The 18,554-nt window shown below is 48.6% G+C and overlaps 2 protein-coding genes across 5 annotated transcripts in view; one reads left to right on the forward strand and one right to left on the reverse strand.

Annotated features, from left to right (window-relative positions):
* The window catches only part of TMEM63B (transmembrane protein 63B), a 48,776-nt gene extending 41,416 nt beyond the window's left edge, over positions 1-7,360 (reverse strand). Inside the window, exon 1 of one of the 2 annotated variants that reach the window (XM_058020226.1) lies at positions 7,215-7,360. The gene's annotated coding sequence lies outside the window, so the exon portion shown is untranslated. The remainder of the gene's footprint in view (positions 1-7,214) is intronic. The other variant, XM_058020225.1, reaches the window with a different exon arrangement.
* A 77-nt stretch (positions 7,361-7,437) lies between these two features.
* Positions 7,438-17,697, forward strand: MRPL14 (mitochondrial ribosomal protein L14). Of its 3 annotated transcripts, none has more exons than XM_058020228.1 (3): positions 7,438-7,477; positions 14,621-14,707; positions 17,039-17,697. In XM_058020228.1, exons 2-3 carry the CDS (start codon positions 14,634-14,636, stop codon positions 17,403-17,405), a joined length of 441 nt encoding a protein of 146 aa, XP_057876211.1. In that variant the 5' UTR covers positions 7,438-7,477; positions 14,621-14,633; the 3' UTR covers positions 17,406-17,697. The 3 variants fall into 3 exon arrangements, with proteins under 3 accessions (XP_057876211.1, XP_057876210.1, XP_057876212.1); XM_058020227.1 differs by having other exon boundaries at positions 7,467-7,503; XM_058020229.1 differs by lacking the exon at positions 7,438-7,477 and adding an exon at positions 7,787-8,759.
* Positions 17,698-18,554: the final 857 nt, after the last annotated feature.

Below are 18,554 nucleotides of genomic sequence, written 5' to 3' on the forward strand. Positions count from 1 at the left end.
TCTTCATAGCCTAGCATTTCTACTCTACCAAGCTAATGATACATAGTCATAAGATATGTTATGCTTAAGCAGGATAACCAAGCCTCACCTTGATTAGATAAACAGATTCATCTCCTTATGTTCCTCACCACAAATCTATCTCTTCAGACCTCAGACTAATACTGTAACTTTTCTGCATTCTCTTCAATTTTTCAGCAGCCTTTTCCGAGCACCAACACTGGATTTAGACAGTGTATTGCAATATCAATCTCCCCAGCATCATCTATGGCAATAGAGTCTCATTCTTAGGACTACTCATTGCTGCCTTTCCAGGTGTAAAATGTTTCTTACAACTGGCAGTCTTGAAGGGGCCTTAACAGTCACCTCTCAAGATTCTTTACTTGAGGTACAGCCAGTTACAAGTCATCCAGATCTACAGACTTTTAGCTAATTTCTTCCAAAACTAACATACACACCCCAACTCCCCAACAAGCCCTTCAATATAGCCTCCATTCCTGCTTCACTATCCCAACTGATATTACAGGGAACCATCAAGTCTGAACTCCCTAATTACAGATAAAGTGACTTCCTGCCCCATCTTCATCACAACTACAGTTTTCTAAAAATGTACATTGCTGTACATTCTTAAAGACCACGAAGCTCCCTCCTCCACCTTTTCTTACTCAGGCTACACAGCCCTTCTCACAGTTCTTCTCATCCTTCCTCCCACATCACATTTCTAAAGACCTTAATTTCTATTGTTTTGCTGGATAGTCTCTTGTTTGCGCACATCCTTCTCCAAGAGACAAGAGTTGACTCTGTGTCTGAGCCTGTCCCTTCAGCAACACCTCATCCCTGTTCAGGAGAGCACTAATTGCTTCCTGCACCTCAGAGGCTCACTCCTAATGCAGCCTGGCACAAGGCTTTGGAGAGCACTAATTGCTTCCTGCACCTTAGAGCTGTCATTCCTTACACAGCCTGGCACAAGGCTTTCCTTGTGTTTTCCTGCTCCCCAGAAGAGCACTAATCCTCAATCCTCAAATTCTGGCAATACCAATATCTTCCCCTGCCTGCCTAGCTAGGGTCCCTTTATCAGACAGAAACTCTTTTGAATACAGCTTTACCAGTAGTTGAGGATCCACATGGGGCATGCTTCCCGTCTCCTACTCCTTTCTCATGTGTTACTTGGGTCACTGACACAGGCTGACTTAAGCCAAGACCTATTACACCCATCCATCGCCCCCGCTCCCCTACCAGGGAGGGCATCCTCTGAGGCAGGGGCGTTGACCAACTTGATGCACTACGTTCCAGTCAAATGGATGCTGGTGATTTTGAACTGGCATATTCTCCCACCTCCCTACCAGAATAAACACTAACTGTTTATTCTACCTTATTAAGACAGGCTGGATGTAGTCCCATTCCTTTCCCCTGTATTTCAAGGGATCAAACCTTGGATGGTCCCTTCACCAGATGTTTTCTCTGGTGGCTGCTCACCATGCAAAAGTTGCCTTAGTCTGGAAGTACTGTCAGGGAAATTTCATAAGGCTTTGTCCATATGACCACATCTAATTCACCAAAACAGTCTTGTCTCCTATTCTGATTAGTCCTTGGATTTGTTTTTAAAATTAACTCATCACCCCTAATCTTCTGTGCAAGGTGAAGACAGAGCTCTTACTGTCACATTTTATTTGTTCCTCTTTTCCACGCCTGCAGGAGCTAAGTCCTTCTATCCAAGAGCTGCATCAGCTCCTTCTGCCATAGCTGGGAGTTCACACCAAGTTTCACATCCACCACAAACCCAGTTCCTTCCTCCCAGATTTATAACTTTGTGACTAATGCCAACTCAAGCTGCCTTTTCTGTGTTGTGAGTAATAGCGAGTCCTTGGGCAGCAACCACACCTCAGCGGACACACAACAATAATTCGCTTCCAGGTCTGTGCCTCAAGCATGGAGTTAGAGCCCAGGAAAACCAACTTGTATATGCCTGATGTCAGCTCTGCCAGCATCACCTGAGAGCCTCCAAAACTCAACAGCTTCACATAAAGGGACTGTAGGCCATAAGCACAGGGAGGTGAAGGATGAATCCCTTTTAAGATTTTCCGTGGGATCCAAAGGCCCTAAATTTTTGTCTCAACAGCACAAGTATCCTGAGGCCATCTTCAGGGACCCTCCCCAGCCCCTGTCATTGCCAGGTGCTCTCTGCCCTCCAGCAGAAATCATCAGATGTGATAATTACTTCAAGCAGAAGACAAGGCCTGCTGGCATCTGAGTTTCCTCTAAGTACAAGATCATGCCAAGATTGTCTCTGACTTTGAAGGGTTCTGAAACAAAGTCTCCTAAAGGCCATTGTTTATCTGGCAAAAGCAGGGCCAGGCCAGCACACAGTTCTCCCACCAAATGTGCTCTTGAGCAAAATTGCACTTGTAAGAATAGCACACTGCTCCTGACCCATGTCAGCAACACATCAGGAGACAGGTGGATGATTTAAGGGAGCTCAGCAGAACAGTTCTTCCATGCAGGTCAACAGGAGAAAGCACAACACCTCCCCACAGGCAACAGCACATGGCATCAGAGCCAGAGGTCATATCACTGGTGGCAGCTAGCGGTCTGCAGAGTGATCCTCTGCAACAGGCCAGGAACAGAGACCTGCACAGAAACATGAGAGAGTATTGCTTGTGAAGGGGGTGTCACAGCAAGCAACTTCTCTGCAGAAAAAATTAAGGGGTGCAGAGGTGATGAGCACACCCAGGGAAGGGATGTGGGTAGCTCTGGGGGCATACAGTCCTTCCAGGGAGTGAGGGCAAAGAGACACACAGGAAAGGTCTGCAGCAGTCCTTCTTCCACATACAGAAAGGCAGCAAGATTTTTCAGCTTGCTGCTCAGAGGTAGCATGGCTGTGGTGGCTCAGAAAAGCAATAGCAGAACACACTGAAAACAGGCAGCATGAATCCTGCCTGTGACTGCTTTTTCCTGTGCTGATGCAATGTGTTGCCTTTCTAATACACAGTTCTTTAAGAGATCCAGCCCTTTCTTTAATGCAACAGCACAAACAGCCAACAGAAATGGAAATCTTCAAAACCTTGCTTTAAGCCAGACCTGTACTACCAACAGCCAGTTTCTCTGGGGAAAAACAGCATGCATAAAAGAAGAGCTCTCTCTCTTCCCAGCACAATAACCACGTGGGGAGAGGCTGCTGGCACCAACAGTTAGACCAAAGCACATCAAGAACTGGAGACCTTGCTCAGATGTAGGGGGCTATGCCAGCAGGATGCTATTTTGCCCATATAAACTGTGTAGCCACTCCAAGAGCTTGGCCTGACAAGAGCATTGGGATACAGGGAAACTGTTTCCATTCCCCAACCTGGCTTTAAGAAGGAGTGAAGGAAGGGAAGTGAAAACAGAAGAGGGAGAATGGCAGGCAGTCAATTTCAACATGCAAGAGCCATGGGGAGAAGGGGAGCCTTTCCAGGACTGCTTAGCAATCATGTGCAAGGAATACATAGGGAGCATGCAAACATAGTCCTGTAAAGGGCAGTGAGCACTGTGCAGAGAAGCAGAGGAAAGTATTCTCCATCTCTCAGAGCAAGCCAGCCTCAGGCTTCCTGCAGCTAATCTGTATTTGGAGCAGAGGGCAGACACCCAGCTCCATGCTGGAAGGACATGAAGTGAGAAGGCAGTGCCAACCACAGGCCTGCAGGCTCAGAGAAAAGCCATTTTATACCGCAAGGCTTTGCTCTACAAGCTTGGCAGTGACTTCATGAATCTCACCTTCTCTGCTGCAGAATGCATACATACAGATGCATTTCCTTCTCATTCCTTGATTTTTATTCTTCTCCTTCTAACCAACTTTCTAGGCAATGCATCAGGCCAGCCCCCCAGCTCACTACCCTGGACACGCCAGAATGCTCCTGACAGATGAGGATGCAGGCAGAAAGGTGTGTTCTGAGAAGGCTGTGCTCAAGGCAGGTCCTGCACAAATCAACTTGCCCTATGGACAGGAAGGTGAGGGGTCCATGCCAGTAAGAGCCTGAGCTGTACAGGGCACAGGAAAGAGGACAAGGACTGCAGTTCTGGGCAGCAGGCACTCTCACAATGAACACAGGACAGGCCACCTCCCCCATGGTGTGGTCCTTTGGGGCTGGAGCATCAGCACCAGCAGCACACTTGCTGAGATCAAAGTGGCAGAGGGACACAGGGACCCCCACCTCTCTCCCTTCCTGGAAACCTGCATTTCAATTTCCAGCTCAGCCTGCAAACAAGCTTGAAGGTCCCCAGGTTCATTTCCAGAGCCAGGAGGAAGAACAGACAGCTTTACTGAGACCAGACGTAGCTCTGACTCATTCAGTATCTCAGAGGCCATGGCCCATTCAAGGCTCTGCCATTCCCTGTTTTGCCCCCCACCAACTATCCCGAAAGACCCTGCAGAGCCAGGAATCTGCCCCTTTGCTTTGAGGCTCCAAGCAGGGCCTCTGCCTCCTTGTGTGGAGAACAAGCAGCAGGCTGGCACACTGGCCATTTGCTGCAGGAGCTGCTGGATGATGGGGAGGGGGGATGTGTGTGTGCACCTGCAGGGCTCCACACTGTGGGCTACCCAGCAAGCTCTCAGTGGCAGCAGGAGGCAGGGAAGGAGCAGCCTAAGGAACTGTCACCAAGAATTGCCTGGCTTCCACCCTCTGGAAAGCAGCTGCTAGATTAAAAAAGCCTTTATGGATCTGTCATTCAAGGACACGGATACAAACTCCATTTTCCAAACATTCCCATCATCTTGTCTCATCTGTGCACCACAAAAAGCCACAGAAAAGATCCAGCCCCAGCCTCCAGCAAGCCTTATCATCCTTGCCCATCCCTACCCACGGCAGAGCTCTCAGATGCTTTGATATGCAAATGAGCCACAGGATCCATAGCCAGCGCTGTCTGGAATTAAGAGCACACACGGAGTACCCTACACCCAGGGCCTCCTCCCTCCCCAAGCACCGCACGGCTGCGCAGCTTCACGTCAGATGACACGGGTCCCAGCTGCCCTGGGTGGGAGCGGGAGGTGCTGCCTGCAGCCCTTGGGTTTTCAGCACAGCCTCACCCTGCCACCACGATGGAGCTGGGGCACTCGGAGCTCCAGGACAGGAAAGGAGGAGAGGAGGCAGGCTGGGCTTGCCCCCCGGTGTGGATGGGCGGGTGGCAGAGGAGCTGCCGGCAGGACGCTGCGGGTCCCCGCTGACCGGGGGCTCACACAAAGTCATCAGCATCAGACAGAAAACAGGGCCTGGGCACTGCCAGCTCTCAAGGTTTTGTTGAAATCTCAGGCTACCTGGGATTTTCTGGAAGTTCTAGTTCCCAGAATGAAGAGATTTTGTGAAGATTTATTTTCTGTAAACAATATAAAAACCCCTCCAAGCAAGTTCCTAGCCCACTTTATTACTGCAGAAAGCTGAAAAATATAACCAAGGATACTTTAAGCCCAGAAAGAAAAAATAAAATTAACCCCCCACAGAAACTAGAAGCAAAGTACACTCAGGATTTTTCTTTTCTTGTCTCAACTTATGGCTTCATAACAATTTAGGACAGTTACACTATGCTCTGGTCAAAGGGTAAGAAAATGGAGCACTGGAAAGCCTCGTGGCGATGCCTTCTTGACATGAAAACTGACACCCCCAGAAAATACAGTAGCTTCAGTTCCTTCCAAGGTTACCAAAGACAGGAACAGACAAAAATAGAGCAAACTTATTGCAACAAAACATACTTATGAGTCAAACCAGAGCCTCTTCCCAATCCCCTCGAAGGCACGTTCTTTCATGTTTATTTTGCTCTTTTGGTATCCAGGTGAAGACTGCAGAATGGACTTCTCTCCCCATAAAGATAGCGTATTCCTACTACTAAAAGGCTCAAGATGAAAAAGGCCTTCCTCAGTAGATACCAGCTAATTGCAGTCATTAGAAGTAATGCTTTGCTATTTCTGGTTGAATGGAGTCCTCCTGGAGTCAGTTAGAGCTGAGTAGTCAGCTCTGTCTCTCTCAGAAGCATTAAGAGTAATAAAAGCTATTAGGGGCTGTACAGTGTGGTTGTTTGGAGGGGAGGGCACTGGTCCCCGCCATGCACTTGCAAAGGCTCTGTCCCACACTCAGGTGGGCATCGGCGGCACCACCCAAAAGGCGCCTGAGCCACGCAACCCTTCGGCAGCTTTGTGACCGCCGCTAATCGGATGCTCCAGCCCCACAGCCCATGGCCTTCCGTGTGTGCTTCCTCCAGAGAATGACACTATGGAGCAAGGCACTTTCACAGTAACAGACAAATCCAGGAGAGAAGGGACTCCTCTAGGATATACACAACTAAATTAGTCACCCTGAGCACACACTGATAAGCTTTTTGTTTCTAACTTCTACTATCGAGGTGAGCAAGGGAGGGAGGTGCCCAGAACCTCAAACTGCCAAAACACCTGCTCTCCCATCTAGCTGAGAGCTACCAAACCTGCTGAGAACACCGGTGTAACTGCAGCCACATTGCAGATTTTTGGCGTGATGCCCCCTCCAGTAGGTAGCAACATAAAGGGTGCACTCTACAGCAGGAGGAAAAAAACATGGCTCACTGATGTGGAGCGGTTGGCGACCGAGACAAGAGCAAAAAGGGACTGCTTGGCTATCTGGCCACGGACATGAGCTCTATCCGACAGCCTTTGTCGAGTATTCCAGGGGAGGATAAGCAGGGCAGGATCAGAAAACTCCGCGCTACTCCCACCACCCTCGGAACATCCCTCCTGCCGCCCTGCTGCTCTGCTTCACGGCCGTGCCTGCAGGAGCGACGCACAAAGGGCCGACCGCAGAAGAGCCGGGCGCGCCGCGGGCGGGGGTCCGGCGACCCCCGAGATGCACAAACCCGGTTACCCAACAGCAGCCGAGGCGAGGGACGGCAAAGGACAGGCGGCCGGGGGACGGCGGGAAAGCCCGGGCGGCCTTGGGGCGGCGGGCGGCCCACGCCGCTGCACGGGCACCGCGCCCCCCGCCCCGCTCCGCCCCAAGATGGCAGCGGCGCCCCCGGCCCGGCCCGGCCCGGCCCGGCCGCCTCCACCGCGGGCTCGGCGCAACGGCCGCGCGCCCGGCCCGGTCCGGCCCGGCCCGCCCTCAGCACGGCGCCACCGCGGACCCCCCCCATCCCCCCGGCAAAAACCCTCCGGGCCTAGAGGAGCCGCGGCCGCCGCGCCCCGCAGTGCCCCAGCTCCCACCCGCTTACCGGCGGCCCCTTACCCCGTGTCAAGCGCGGACGGGCTCTCCCCGGGCCGTGCCGGGCCGGGCCGGGCGCTGCGGTACCGCGCTGCTCTCCGCCGCCCTCGGCAGCGAGCGACGACCGCTGGGCTCGGCCGAGTTCGGCTCGGTTCGGCTGGGTTCGGCTGCGCTCGGCGAGGGGGCGGGGCCCCGGCAGTGGGCGGGGCGCGCAGCCGCCGGCTCCGCACAGCGGCGGGGGGGCGGGGCCGCGGCGCCGCGCGTGCGCATGGGGGCAGCGCTGGGCGGTAGGGCGCGCGCGCTCCACGCGGGGGTGCGCGGCGGGGCCTGGGGCGCGAGCGGCGGAACGGGAGTGGGGACGGGACGGGACGGGACGGGACGGGACGGGACGGACGCTGGGAGTGCTGCGCAGGGTAGCCTAGCTCGGTACCGCAGTGCCCAGCAGGGCCGGTAGCCGGCCTTGCTCCGCCGCTGGACCGGCCTGCTCGTGGCACGCTGGCTTTTTCCTGGGGACGGCGCCGGCCCCTCACACGGCCCTGTGGCCGAGCGGCTCAGAGCGGCTCGGTCCCTCTCAGCGCTGGGGCTGTGCCGCTGCCGTGCTCAGCTGTGGGCCCCGGGGGCAGTCGGGCCCTCCCGGCCACTGGCTCCCGGCCCTGCCGCCCGTGCCGTGGAAGGAGCGGCTTGCAGGTGCCCCCGGTGCTCTGTGCCCAGGGCTGGGGAGGTGTGAGCCCTGAGCATGAGCTGCTGCTCTGCAGGGACGCAGACACGCTGTCCCCGAAGATGCGCGGCGCGAGTCCGAGTGTCACGCAGCGCGACACAGGGTGGCGACATCCCGCTAAATCAGCTGGGAACTGGAGCCTTTGTGTCGCTTGCACACTGTGCTCCCACTGGAGTAGCCTGGGAGAGAGGGAAAACACTCTTCCGAAGTTCCTGCATGTTCAGAGAGTTTCTTTGCTCAGAATTCGCGTGGGGCTGCGATGCTGGGGTTAGGCTTTTGTGGGTGTGAGTAGTCATGCAGCAAAGTTAGACCAAAATTCCTGTGTCCTGACCAGCATGGCATTTACTCGCGTGTGTCATGGGGACTCGGGAAGTGTGGGCACTCGTCTGTGCTTTCCTGGTTATTCTCCAGAAAGCTCTTTCGGAGGTCCAGTGAGTAAGGGGAGGCAATTGGGGGAAAAGACTGTATGACATATTTCTTAAAAGTATGAATAACTTAATCTTTGTAGTAAAAACAGGTAGGCAAGCCAGCCTTTTTAACAGCAGGACACAGATGCTCATCTGAGCTCTGTAGGCTTCTCTGGTTCCAGAGCTCTCCAGGCTTGCCTGAGAGGGTCTTCTTTGGACAGAGAGAGACTGAGTTAAGGGAAGTTTCTGAGCGAGAGATGAGGCTTATGCCACCAAAGCTACAGGTAGCTCTGTACTACCTTGTGATGCAAGCGTGCCTTTGTCTCCAGGTCATGCTTCTCTTCAGCCTGAATTCCAACAGCATTAGGCATCCTTTTCTGGTACAGCTTTATCAGGAAGACCTAGAGCCACTATCATTTTTTGTTCTGCGAACAACTAGTCTAGGTCAGTTGTTCCTGGTGTTTTTTCATGGTCGAGACACAGCTACACATCTTCTCTTCCTTCTTATGTGTGTTGTCCTTGCCACAGCTCCCCCCAGCATGGTTACTGCTGTCTGGGTTGTGATTTCCCTTACTGGTTGAGGGCTGGCCACCTGGGTCAGGGCTGGGAACCAGATCTGGCCATGTGGCTTTCCACATTGTCCTGCTCTTGGGACCTCAGTACTTCTAAAACCGGTAAAGAGACATTTGAGAGGTGATAGCAGTGTAAAATTGCAATGGTGTGGGCAGTTCTCCGAATTCACATGTGATTCCCAAAATGCAGAGGCAGGGGAAAGACCTGTCTTGGCTTCACCTCAAACCCCACAGGGAATTTCTGGGGCTAGTCCAGTACCTGCCCTACTGCTCATTTCTGTTGACTTCGCACAGATAGTTGTCCTCTCTGTAGCTTAATTTTCTGCTGGTGCACTGAGAATAACCCCTCCCTATTTTAGTACAGTGCTGTGAATATGAATATATGGGATGATTTTAGGTGTTCTGATATTAGGACAATAAGTACCATAAGTACTTGGAGTTGTGACTTCTGGATACTTAAAATGTCAAAAGTAAGTTTTATTTTATGCAGCTGTTTTGTTATCTGCCATTCCTGATCATGGTCTAGAAAAATGAGCTTAGTGTGTTTTGCTTCAAAATTGTAACAGATATACCTGTAATGAGTTTCTGTTGGTAGCTTGGATCAGTAAATATCCTGTTTAATAGCTAATCCTATTCATAAACTGATTTTAAAAAGACTTAATTCCTCTGTGTGAATCCTGGTCTTTTTGTCATTAATATAAAACCAGTTATGACTTGGTAATGAATATCTTGTGTATTTTTAACACACACAGCCCTTAATCACATTGTTTCCTTTAGGAGGAGAGCTGTGAATAGATTGAGTCCCCCAGTTCACAGTTGGCTCCTGCAGCTCACTGTGGCAGACAGTCTATAAATAGACCTGCAGTGGCAGAGTAGGGGTTTAGGCATTTGCGTTGCATGTGCTGCCTTGAGTTTATTTCCTGTGTTTTAATGCTGGATGACAGATGCAGTTCAAATCTTTATGCTGCCTGGAGCATGTCTGTTTTGATCTTTTAAAAGAATAAAGGTGATGTTGGTCCCCACTGTTTGACTGTGCAGATCAGGTCACTGCTATAAAAGTGAGAATATTTTTATCTGGTTTCTTTGGCTTTGACAGCAGTCTCTGGGTAGTTGGCCTTAGGATTTGCTTTGCAACATCCATTGGTTTTCCATGGAGCCTGTCTGTGTGGATGAGTTGCCAACAGCAAGAAGGAAAAGCTGAATGATTATACAATTAGAGATCTTGGGAATATAGGGAGGAGGAGTTAGTTCCAAAACTTAAAAAGGAAAGTACTCCTGGATTGCCCGGTAACAGCACTCTTTAGAATTACGTTTACTCTAGGATGCAGGCAGGGTAAGAATGGTGCCTGGACTGTTTTTTGGGGTGTACACCACTGATAAGACCTTAGTCAGCGCTGTTGCACTGGCTTCTGGAGTGTTCAGATGCAGACCTTTTCAGTGCTCCCATGGCTGTATTAGCAGAGCAGATTCATGCAGACCATTCTTGTGAAGCACACCAACGTTTTTGCTGAAATGACAAGAGATTCTTTTCTTGTCCAGGTCTCCTGGTGTTTCTTTGGAGATACTGTCACCGCATAAGGCTGGGTTGCCAGTGGGAGAAGTCCCAGTCTTGTGTTGCTCCACATTGCCTTGCAGCAGGGTTCAGTGCCTTCAGGCTGAGCTAGCTGAAAACTGATTTACATAAGTGTTAAAGCCAGGTTAAGGGAGGTGATGGAAGTGTGTGTTGGGGGGACACAGGGCTTCCTTTCTTGGTGCTGTGTGCCCTGATGTTCATTTAAAGTGAGTATGTAATCCTCTCTTCCTTGTCTGGCACATGTCCTTGCTCTGTTTCAGTTCCCTGAGGTGGTCTACTCATGCTGTACATGTATCTTTTGTGTTTTCTGATTTTATTAGCTGGGATGAAACTTTCCAAATTTCTCCATTCAAAAGATTTCAGCAATCAAGGTTTCAGCAAATACAAGTTAGTTCTTTAATATCAAGGAAAACCACTGAAGGTGATAGCTAAAGCACATGAAAATGGTGCAGTGGATAAATAACTTCCATATGTTTATAACTGGTGAAGAGTTTCTTTGTTGAGCAGTGCTGGAATTCTGTGTGTCTTTTGCATTGATTGGGGTAGGGCTGAAGGGTCCTTGAGAAGAGTATTTGCAGCAGCAGGTTACTGCATGCTCAAAAGTAATTCAGTGAAGTAGAAATAGGGTCATTTTAGTGAATATTTGATTAACAAATTCCTCACCTTTTTCTGAATGTTACTTTGAGCTCTTGTCTGAGGTCTGTGATAACTTTTAACAGATATGTGGAGAGGGGCAAAGTGTCTCTATGACTGTGATTTTCATGAGATAGAGCCACTACTAGAAATTAGGGGTAGCAGGACAGAAACAGCAAGAGATTCCTCTGCATGATTCTTTATTGCTGCTTTGGAGCAGCTGTGAGTGGTCAGTGTTATGCCAATAGTTGCCTTCGAGGCTTCTCATTTTAGGATAGTGTCTATTTAAATACTGCTCCTGCCTAGCTTGGAAAACTTGGAAATTAATCCTGCTTGAGCAGGAGATTGGACTAGATGACCTCCAAAACCCCTTTTGAAGATAAATCCTTGGTCAGGGGTGTATTAGTGACTAAGTACTAAGTAAGTGGTGGTGTTCTGTCTGTCCAGGCTATTTTGCACTGCGCTCCTGCCTGTATCAGTTGGGTAGTACCAATGGCAGACTTCTGGGAATTCCTACAAATTTTGCTGTGCTTGAAGGGTATGGGGTTACTCTTCCCATACACCTGGGAGCACTGAAACCTGGTGATCTGCGAAGAGCCACCTTCAGAAGCAAACTTGGATCATATACATTCCCTGTGCCTAAGTGCAGCTTCCTCTGAGCCTTTTTAAGGCCTCCTGGTGTGAGGCAATGTGTGCTGGGAAGGAGAAAAGTGCTGGGGGCACTGGGGCTGATGGCTGTCATCGATTTATAGCAGCTCTTCAATTGTGGCCCCAGCTTGTGAGTGTTCATGGGGCAGCACCACGTGTGCCAGAGTGAACGGGTTCTGTGCCTTTCAAAGCTTAATTGTTTAGTAATTAGCAGCTCCATAGGGGAAACTGAGGGCAGGAGAGATGAAGTTCACAGCCACAGAGGGATCAAATTGGGACTGGATCTGGTTGAGGAGTACCTGGAGTCAGACCCAGACTACTGGCTGTTCCTTTCTAGAAAGGAAGCTGGCATGTTCCAATAGCTGAAGTTGTGATTCACTCTTCAAGTGTGTGAACACACTTGCACCCTTGAATGCCGTTCTTCATGCCATGGATGCATTCTTCTTTTCCCTCCACCCTGAGCCCTCCTGCTAATTGGAAGCATCCCTCCTGTTTACTCAGTTGCTAACAGGATGCTTCATAGCAAATAATCAATCATAAGAAATTTCTTAGCTTGTGACACATCTTAATGTACTGAGGAATGATTCTTAGCTGAGAAGGGGATACTGAGTCATCTGAAGAAATAAACAGTCCTTGGACACTTAATGCTGTTGATGCTTCCGCTGGTAGTTTTGTAACTTCAAACCTTCACTGCTGCCACGGGGTAGAAACAAACAGTGACTTGTCCCAGGAGTGATGAGTGACTTCAGAGTTTATGCAACACTTCAGTACATTGTAGATGTACTTTAAGCACATCTGGCTATGCTGGTCCTGGTGCTGCTGTCCCTTTGACAGCAGGCAGAGCCTGCAGCTGTGCTTGCCTTGTCATGAGCTCACAGACCTCTCTTATTGGTCTTAGGTAGTGATGAGGATGAGCAGACACGCCTTCACTAGCCACCAAGGCTACCATGCCTGCTAGGAAATAGAGATGGAGTGACAGTGCTCTCTGAATTCCCCAAAAAGTGTCCATGAGAGACAACAGAGAGGCCAACTTGCTGCTGCTTTTTTGGGTTTTGTAGAGGCATCCAAAGGCTCATTATGATTCTTTCACATGGGGAGACAGCACACTCACACGCAGAAGAGGATACAGGCAGATAGTGGGCTTAAAGCAAGTCAGCATAGTTGAACTTGCTTAGAAATCTGAGCAGCAGCAAGGCCAGGTATTGGACCTTGATTGCCAGGAGCACTGTAAGTGCAGCAGGGCCTTGCTGTCATTAGGCATTAGGATCACACAGGTAAGGACATGTGGCATAAACACAGCCTTTTTGGAGTCACATTTCAGAGAGGAGACTGTGGGAAAGCTCTCAACTCATTTGATGATCATCTACCCCACAGAAAAGTGGCTTTTTTTTTTTTTTAAGTAAATAAATGTAAGCTTTGGCTATTGCTGTTCTTTTCCAAACCTGCCTGTTTGACAGAGTTGGTTTGGCACCTGTGCTTTGCCCAGGTAGCACCACTCTAAACTGCTGTGGTGCACATGTCCTGTGCTTTTCGTCGTGCTCTCAGGTAACACTTGCTTTGTAGAACAGCTACAAACCCTAAAACTTACACACATCCCCAGGTAAGCAAACACTTTGGAGAAAAAAGTAATAAAAGAGGGAGTTAAGATTTAGGCTGGACTTTACTTGGTTGTATTAAGAGCTGTGGCATTGTCTATTTGAAGGTTCTGTGGGTATTTTTTTCCCCTAGAGAAGTTAACTCAGCTTTATTTTAAAAATGAAGGTGTAAAAAATGGCTTTACAGTGTATTACTATAGTTTGGCCCAAAACTCATCAGAACTGTCAGAGAGAGCTGAGGTCAATGGATTTTTAGTGTTTGCTTTTGAAAGGAGAGAAGCAGAGCACGTGTTGGTTACACTGCCAAGGTCACAGCAAGCTGTGTCACATGCTGGTAGTTGCAGTCAGGTGGAAAGTCTTAGCTGTACCTGAGCTGGCCTGAAAGAGGCCTGGCTCTAGGTCTGTGTTGTTTCCTTCCTTCCCTTGGATCTGCCGGCATAACCACCTGGGTCATGGCTCCCTAATGATGTTTGGGAAAGTGATCTGGGTTCAGATAAGCCTTTGGGTCTGCGTAGCAAGCTGGTCCCAGTCAGTCTGACAGAATGGGGTTAGGGATCCGCCACAGACGTAGGCCCGGAGGAGGGTGTGGCTCTCAGTGAGGTTACCCTTGTAACCCAGCGCTGCTGCACTCAGGGTGGTGTGCAGTGTACAGCAGCTGGAGTGAGCACTGCAATGGTACAGGGAACTCTTCTCTGGGCAGCCCGAACAGGGCAAGACTGGCAGCAGCATGACTGTGTCTTGTAACAGGCTGCTTAGCACCTTTGTATGCCAAGAGAGAGTGTGCCCTCACCAATGGAGCTCTGACTTGTTTCTTGCCTGGCAAATTGCTTGCTGAAGCTGTAATGCCAGTCTGTAGGTTGTTTGGCCTTTTGCTTGGTTTTGTAGGTAACCTTGGTAGCTTTTACAAGTAACCATGGTGGCTTTTTCTGGGCATTGCAGCCTCTAAACCAGTTCACATGTGAAATTCTCAAACCTGCTTCTTGTTACGTGATTCACAGTGCACGCAGAAGGGCCCTTACCTCCGTGTCTAGGAAACTGCAATGCAGTGATACTGAATCCAGCTTTGTAGTATATGTGTATGAATTACATTGTCTCCGGAATTCAGGCAGGGGTTGTAGATCTGCTTGTGGTGTGCTGCAGCTGCTGCTACCACTCTGTGTGTCCTGTGGATTGCAGCATCTAAATAGCTGCTGAGGCCCTAGTGTGTCATTCATGTAAAGGAAAGAAAGCAAACCAAATTCTGTCCATTTTCCAGAATTAATAATTCTTTTGTTTCTTCTGCAGGGTTGGCTACCAAATGGCTCTCTTGAATAGACGAGTTGGTTTATCCTTAACCCATCTAAGCAGTGCTGTGATCCAACGACAGTTCAGGTAACTTTCAGATTTTGCTTTTGTTTTCTTCAGAATGTTTAATGGTTGAAAGAGATGCTGTTAAGTTGATCAAGAATAAGACACAGCATTTGTAATTCAAAAGGGTAATAAATTTTTTTTTTTAAATCTTACATTTGTCCTTTCATAGGTTGAAAAGTGAGCTCAGGCACTCCATTTGCAGGTTCCTAGCATTCTGCATTTTCATATGTGTGTAAGGAGGCTTTTAGGCCTTTGACAGCCATTCATGGGCCTGCAAGTAGAAGTTGAAAGTGTCTGTTTCTCATGCAAGTGCAAAAAAAACCAACAACAAGCCCCTGCTGATGCAGAGCCAATTACAATGCTCAAAATTATTCAACAGTTTATTATTTATTTAGAATAAAAATAATCTGAAAAATTACTTTCTCATACTTTAACAGTGTATATTTTGTTATTTTTCTTTTGTTTCTTGCTCCGGGCTCTAGGCATTTAAAGTTTTAAATTTATGTACTTCATATTTTACAATGCTTTGCACAAATCTTACAGTTTAATCCCACAGTACACTCTGCCAATTTGGGGAATCTCTAACTCTGAAAGGTCAGGGCTTCAGTTTACAGGATGAGAATAGTCATTCTCAGGATTGTGGTCTAGAGGGGGGATTAAGATGTGGGCTAGGTTGTGTGATACACAACCTGGGAGCTATCTCAAGGAGGTATCCAGGCATTTCTGGCTTTCTCTTTAAGTGGGCTGCATGAGAGCATTGGCCAGCATACCTTTAAAGCATGTATAAGTGACAATGACAGGGAGGTGAAGTCTAGTCCATAAAGGTGAACAGGACTTTAGAAAACTTAATGGGGAGACCTTTTCTTTGTGGGGTATTCCTCCAAAACTGTGGCAGAAATCAAGAAAAAAGGGAAAGAAAAAGTTCTCCCAGTGCAGTTATTCTTGTCTAGTGGTTCCTGGACAGTCACATCCATATGTCTTTGCTGCTGCTGTGTTGTACACTTGGTCCCACTGAGGTTTTCCCTGCTCCTTCCTGTGACAGCACTTCTCTTTTTCCAGCCTCCTGCCTTCTGCTTTCCCTGTTGTACAGCCACAGATGGTGGGCAGAGGAGAGGGAGTGTGGTGTACCACAGTCCCTGCCAGAGGATGGGATGGAACTGGACAGGATGGCATGGCTGGTTGCAGAGATTAGTGACTTCTGAGAGAGAGAGGAAAGCTAAACTAGGCCTCTGCTGTGGGAAACAGATTTTGAAAGGCAGAGCTTGACCTCTGGAGCTGGACTTGTGCAGATTGACTCCACTGTCCTTCTTCACTGGGTGTAAAAATTCCTGCTTCAGCTGATGTCCATCCACACCACATTTGGTGTGCGTGCTCTTCTTTTAGGTAGCTTTGCAAATACAGGCCTTTTCTCTTCAAGAAGGGATGATGGTTCCTATTTACTTTGCACACTTCTGAAAAACGAGATGAATGGTTAGGTTACTTCCATATGCTGTCACTGAGTAGTTCAGCTGGCAGCAGGTTTCTCATTGCAAAGCAGTTGTTCAGCAGCAGAGAGGATCTTCCTTTTTTTCCAATGGTCTGTGTTTGGGTGTCATTTGAAGACAAGCAACAAATCCCTTGAGTTTGAGCTCACTGAATAAAAGAATAATGGTTTCTATAAGGTAGTATGTTCCTGCTGTTCCCAAGAATATTCAGAGTAGGACCTAATAACTAGTATTGTGCAGTTTGTTGTTTCTTACTTCCACAAAGCAAACATACAGAAGAGACTGTGTCTTTCTGGATTCCTTCTACTTGGGGATGGTGGTGATCTCTTAGATTCTAGTTTCGAACAGCTTAGGACAGCCATAGCAGGACCTCAGATGTCTTACTGAGAACAAAATAAACTGTGAGACTCACAGACTTTGGTGAAAGGAAGGTGGATCATAAAAGTTCTTAGTGCTGGGTACTGTGTGCAAGATTGAAGGAGCCTGACTTGAGTCTTAGCTTCCTGCAGGCTTTTTGAAACAGAAGTGAGCACATTTTTGTAGCTTGTAGATTAATGCTGCATCATCATCTGCAGTTGATAAAAAGCCCATGGTATGCAAGCCACTCTTCATGCCATCTTTAGTTGTGTTTTGGAGTAGAAAGGTCATTTTGTATTTGACATTTAGTAAAGAGTGTGCAAAGCCCCAAGTAGCATCTGGCTTTCAAAGAGCACATTGAATGCAGTCAGTGTGTCACCCATATGGTATCTATTCGTTGTTGGTGCCTTTTGAGTGGTTTGTGTAATGACAAGATTCTGTTCTGGGTTTGCCTTTGCTCCCCACGGATTATTGAGGAGATGTGTCTGTCATTCTCTCCTGTCTTTGGTAGCATCACTGGAGCGTGCCGAGCAATACAGAAACTCACCCGCGTGCGAGTGGTGGACAACAGCGCCTTGGGGAACACGCCCTACCACCGGCCACCAAAATGTATCCACGTGTATAACAAGACTGGAGTTGGCAAAGTTGGAGATAAGATCCTTCTGGCTATCAAAGGAGAAAAGAAGAAGGCTTTAATTGTTGGGCACAAGATGCCGGGCCCCACCATGATGCCTAGATTTGATTCCAACAATGTGGTACTCATAGAAGATAATGGGAACCCAATAGGCACTAGAATAAGAACACCAATACCCTATACACTGAGAAGAAGAGAAGGCGAGTTCTCCAAAGTATTGGCCATTGCCCGCAACTTTGTATGAATGCTGAGAGGTCTTCAGCAACCCTTCTATATCTTTTCATGCAGTAGCTGTTCCTTGGTCCTTTTCCAGAAGCCAGTGAAACATGAAAAAGCTGATGTTCATCAAGAATATCTCCTCCCTTTTAAGAATTTCAAGCAACTAATTTAAATATTGAAATATTCTCTTTTTCTCCAAAAGAAGGTTGATTTATTTCACAGAACACCTGCAGTATGTTTGGGAAACAGTCCTTCACCCTTATTCCTCCTGTGGTGTTAATCTGGTCTGTTATCATTAAAATGAGACCGTGAAAATCCTTGTGCCGTATTGATTATGTTCTCTTTTCCCTATTTCTGCCTTTCCCAGTTCCCCAGGAATAAGACTCAGTCCCTGGCCCAGTGATACTGGAGGTCTACAAAACGGATTCACAAGTAGTAGAGTAGGAGAGATACATAATGAATTATGGGTGCTTTGGGCACATTAAATAAAAGGACTGGTTTCTCTCTTTGCCTAAGAGAAATATTTAGGAACAATTAGAATGAGGAGGGCACGGTGGCCTGCAACACCCTTCAGTGGTGTGTGCTTGAACAGGGCATACCAGAGACTGGGAAGCACAAGTAGGTAGGAAAGGGAGCTGAAGAGGGAGCCAGAGGGTGAGCTGAGATGCAGAGATGCAACCTGTGTTCTCCACCTGACCGACCCCTGAAAACTGTGTTCTCAGATAAATGCAAGGGCTGGGTTCAGATTGAAAGGACCACAGAAAGAAGCTTCCTTTTGGACTGCTTCTTGGGACCACTGTCAGACATCATCTGAGGTGGGCTATTGGTGAGGTTGGCTGTTGTCCAGTTTCCTGAGCTTAGGCACAGCAATGGGCAAATGCTACTCTGTTGCTTTCAGGACTGGTTGGGATCCAGGAGCCAAAGAGCTGCTGTTCTATGGAGCTGAGCAGAGAAGCTTGGTGCTGGTGACTGGTGAAGGGACATCAGTGCAGAGCACTCGTAGACATAGCAGTGCTGGGGAAGAGGGTGCAGGGGGCGCAGGCAGCAGCAGTTAGGCCTGTTCCTCAGAGGTCGGGTGGCAGTGGTGGCTGGCTGCTCCTTGCCCTTCTGCCTCCTCTTCCTCTTATGCTGGGAAAGCTCCTTGCTTTGGCTCTGCATTGCCTCAGTGTGAAGG

The sequence above is a fragment of the Melospiza georgiana genome, chromosome 3 (assembly GCF_028018845.1).
Source record: "Melospiza georgiana isolate bMelGeo1 chromosome 3, bMelGeo1.pri, whole genome shotgun sequence".
Lineage (NCBI taxonomy): Eukaryota > Metazoa > Chordata > Aves > Passeriformes > Passerellidae > Melospiza > Melospiza georgiana.

What these genes read in the sequence shown, in the direction of transcription:
- MRPL14 (XM_058020228.1), top strand. Translation starts at nt 14,634, where the DNA reads ATGGCTCTCTTGAATAGACGAGTTGGTTTATCCTTAACCCATCTAAGC. An exon ending in GTGATCCAACGACAGTTCAG is followed by an intron (nt 14,708 to 17,038) that starts GTAACTTTCAGA and finishes TGTCTTTGGTAG; the next exon opens with CATCACTGGAGCGTGCCGAG.